A 1,455-nucleotide genomic window follows, 5' to 3' on the forward strand; every position below is an offset into this window, starting at 1 on the left:
ATATATATATATAAATATGATTTTGGTCAAAACCTGTTTTCAAGCTCATCCCACATTTCTTTGGCGGTTTTGTACTTTAAGATTCTTTCGTAGGTCTCAAAATTTACAGCACAGCATAACATGTGCTTTGCTCTTGAATCTTGCCCCAAACTATTCATGTCTTCCTCAGCCAACTCATCTTCCGGCATTTCTACTTCTTCATTTCCATTCACAACTTTTTTTGGAATGTTTCGTCCATTTTTAATGATAAACCAAAGTTTGACGTCCACAGCCTGTATAAATATCTTCATATCTTCTTTCCAATCAATGTAATTTGTACCATCGAAAAATGGCGGCTTTAAGATACATCGTCCTCCAATTGTAATCATCGAATTTCCAGCCATTGAATCTAAAAAATTCTTTTGCTCTTTTTTCTCTTTCTTTAATTTCTTCCTGAAATTGCTAGGGCATGATGTGTTAGTATTATCTAATAATACTGCGGTTAAAAGAGAGATAGAAACGGAGGAGAAACAGAGACTAGGAATTTATGGAAGCACTCGTACGCAGGATCGAGTATGTTTAGCACAATGGAGATTTTTGTTGAAAAGACTAAAATATTGTACTGAAATTTTATATTTTAAGACTGAAATTTTAGTTCTAATAATTTTTTTATCACCAAATACAATATTGAGTTTCAGTTTTTTAGTTTCAATTTTAAAAAATAAATATTATCTAAAAAATGTTATAAGACTATTATAATTTATTATTTTGTATTATTATTTTTTATTAACTAAGATTCAAAGAGAAACTACCGTAAAAAATGTCCAATAATCCGTTATAAACTTGCTTATGTATATAAAAAGTTAGCGCAAGCAAGTTATATTTAAAATATACAAAAGTATATATCTAAGCACTTGCAGCCTTGCAGGCATGTTTCAAAAGCATAATAACTTGGACTAATGAAAAATTAAGAATAGCGGGAGAGAGAGAACCCCGGGGGAGTGGGGGGCACTGGGACGTGGTGAAGGGAAAAAGAATTCCAATAATATAACATTAGGATTGTGCTAGTATAGCTTATTATTTGTATTATTATTTGATCCGTTTGTTGTTACCCAGTTACAAAGTCTCCTTAAATCGGCTTATTTAACAAAACCAAACTTCATCATTTAATTCTAAAAAAATAAAAATTTACGTACAGTTCATGTAAAATTGTTAATTTAAAATTATTAAATAATTTAATATATTTAATTAAATTATTATTTGATAATTTTAAATTATCAATTTTACATGAAAATAAATGTATCTAAATCCTCACCTTTCAAAAAGGCACTTGCCCAGTTGTCTGTACGGTTATCAAGAATTGTGCACTTCACTCACAAGATAACTCCTCCGGATAGTTACCAAAAGAATAGGAGGAGAACCCAATAGGCCAAGGGCAAGTCAAACCTAATAACCTCTGTATACACAGTAAAATCC

At 30.5% G+C, this 1,455-nt stretch overlaps 1 protein-coding gene across 1 annotated transcript in view; it reads right to left on the minus strand.

Moving 5' to 3' along the window:
- LOC107483765 (uncharacterized) overlaps positions 1 to 136 on the minus strand; it is an 11,461-nt gene extending 11,325 nt beyond the window's left edge. Inside the window, exon 1 of the mRNA XM_016104381.3 lies at positions 34 to 136. Within this exon, the coding sequence (XP_015959867.2) occupies positions 34 to 122 (89 nt within the window). The 5' untranslated portion in view covers positions 123 to 136. The remainder of the gene's footprint in view (positions 1 to 33) is intronic.
- Positions 137 to 1,455: the final 1,319 nt, after the last annotated feature.

This window comes from Arachis duranensis, chromosome 4 (genome assembly GCF_000817695.3).
Source record: "Arachis duranensis cultivar V14167 chromosome 4, aradu.V14167.gnm2.J7QH, whole genome shotgun sequence".
In the NCBI taxonomy this organism is placed as follows: domain Eukaryota; kingdom Viridiplantae; phylum Streptophyta; class Magnoliopsida; order Fabales; family Fabaceae; genus Arachis; species Arachis duranensis.